This window comes from Amphimedon queenslandica, unplaced genomic scaffold, assembly GCF_000090795.2.
Source record: "Amphimedon queenslandica unplaced genomic scaffold, v1.1 AMPQUscaffold_7638_Cont20413, whole genome shotgun sequence".
NCBI lineage: Eukaryota > Metazoa > Porifera > Demospongiae > Haplosclerida > Niphatidae > Amphimedon > Amphimedon queenslandica.
Window position 1 is genome coordinate 1 of NW_003552080.1, and position 2,171 is coordinate 2,171.

Consider the following 2,171-nt stretch of genomic DNA (forward strand, 5'->3'; position numbering starts at 1 on the left):
ACTTGTACATGTATCTTGTTATTACTGAGATAGTCATTTTTATACATTTTTATTGATGTATGCACATACATGTATCTATAGGTGCCTATAAGAGAGCTCTCAAAGAACAAGAAAGTGCTGATGTAGCATATGCTCGTCTTATGTTACTGGGATCAGCTGGTACTGGCAAGACGTCTCTCAAGCATTCGTTAATGGAAGAACCTTTTAATCCTCATACTACAAGCACCATTGTATCTGATGTATCCTCTGTACGACCATTTGGACACAAGTGGCAAACAATGAGAGAAAACAAATGGAGAGAAGCCACAGAAGAAGATGAAATTAAAGAAATTGCTTCTTTGTTTAAATTCATTCAGTCTAGATCATCCTCATACCATACTTCTGTACTGAGTGCAAAATATTCTTGTGATGAATCAGATGCATTAGTTTCTACTGGTTCAATAGCTTCTGATTTTAATGTAGAGATTCGTATCAAATCAATATTTGAAAGAGCTAGTTCCACTGATCAGAAAACAGAATTACTTGTTCAAGTGAGTCATATGTTTACTTACTTTTAGCATTATGATATAATATACCAATTTTTAGCCATTTCTTCATATATGGGATTGTGGTGGTCAGCCAGTGTTCCTTGAGATTCTCCCAGCCTTCCTCACTCCTCGTACAATGTTTCTCCTCCTGTTTGATGCTTCAAAGGATTTCAGGGAAAGATGGCAGTCACGTCAGAATACTCCTGATGGTAAAGTGCTGTTTGTAGAGGTAGTGAATGAAAGCACAAGTGATCTCATGGTAAAATGGATTTCTACAATACACAGCTACCTTGTAAAGCACAACAAAGAAGATGCTTCTTCTCCTAGTCTTTATTGTATTGGCACTCGTGGTGATAAGCTTAAGCGAAAAAGGAAGAGAGAACAAGTAAAAAAACAAATTCAGTCCCTGTATGAGGAGAAAGAGTTCTCAGATCTTATTGAAGATGTGCTAATCATTGATAATACCACCTCAGGCAGAGGTGAAAAAGAAGATCCAAGCATTACGGAGTTACGTGAAGCAGTTGATAGTTTTATCAATAATTTGGCTGTCAAAACCCCAGTCAATTGGGTTCTTTTTCGCAAAGTTCTTCGAGAGCTAAAGCAGAATATCATTAGTGTATCTGATGCTATTGCCATTGGAGTAGCATGTCATATACGAGCAGATGATGTTCCTGAAGTATTGAAATTCTACCATGAGCTGGGAGCTGTGCTTTACTATCCTCAACTAGAAGGTTTGAATAAGAAAGTCATTCTCAATCCAAAATGGTTTGTTGATACCATTGGGAAGGTGTTCCCATTAGAGAAAGGATGGAGAGGAACAAATAGATGGTATTTATTGCAAAATAAAGGTATTCTAGTTCAACCACTCTATCAAGAAGTATGGCAGTCAAGTAGTATTGATCCAGAAGAAATAATTGAACTTTTAGTTCATTTTCGTCTTGCAGCTCAAGTTCAAACTGATCTTTATGATGGCAGATTCAAGCAATATTTTCTTCCAGCAGTGCTACCAGGATACACAGGTGACCCTAATGAAGTACGACCTGGTTATGAGCTAAGAGCCTCACCTGTACACATTACATTCTCAACTGGGTATGTACCTCCTGGTTTCTTCACTCGTTTAGCAACCACTGTTGCTACTGATGATAATGTTAAGCTCAATTTTGATAATGTTTATGCAGCACCTACTGCTGGTTTCATTGATCGATTAGCTATTACCATGAAGTTACGCTCTAAAATTGAGGTAAAACATATCTATCGTAATCGTGTCTGCTTTTCTTATGGCCATCCTTCTGATGATTTGTTTCTCACTGATATTAATGATGCTATTCAAGCTGATGTATTGAGATATGTCCCTGAGATTAGTCATCCTATTCCTTTCAAAACAGTTTGTCAGCAATTATTGAAGTTATTGGACAAATGTTGCCAAAAGGTAGAAGACACTCTCATTTTTTACCATGGTCATTGTGTTGATCGATCATCAAGAAGAATACAATATGTGTGTCAATGCAATCCTTCCAGTGACGTTCATTACATTCAAGACATTGATGCTAAGAAGCAGACAAGCTCTGATCCTGTTTACTGCAAAATGGAAAGGATTCCTCGATCACTAACTAGTAATGAGTCTCTGTGGTTCAATGAAAAAAG

At 37.2% G+C, this 2,171-nt stretch overlaps 1 protein-coding gene across 1 annotated transcript; it reads left to right on the forward strand.

The window, feature by feature from the left end:
• Positions 1-81: 81 nt before the first annotated feature.
• LOC105315849 (probable serine/threonine-protein kinase qkgA) lies at positions 82-1,956 on the forward strand (the record flags this gene model as incomplete). The annotated part of the gene is made up of 2 exons (XM_011410611.1): positions 82-530; positions 586-1,956. Coding segments are annotated over 2 exons (1,820 nt in total), but the record flags the coding sequence as incomplete, so codon positions are not given.
• Positions 1,957-2,171: the final 215 nt, after the last annotated feature.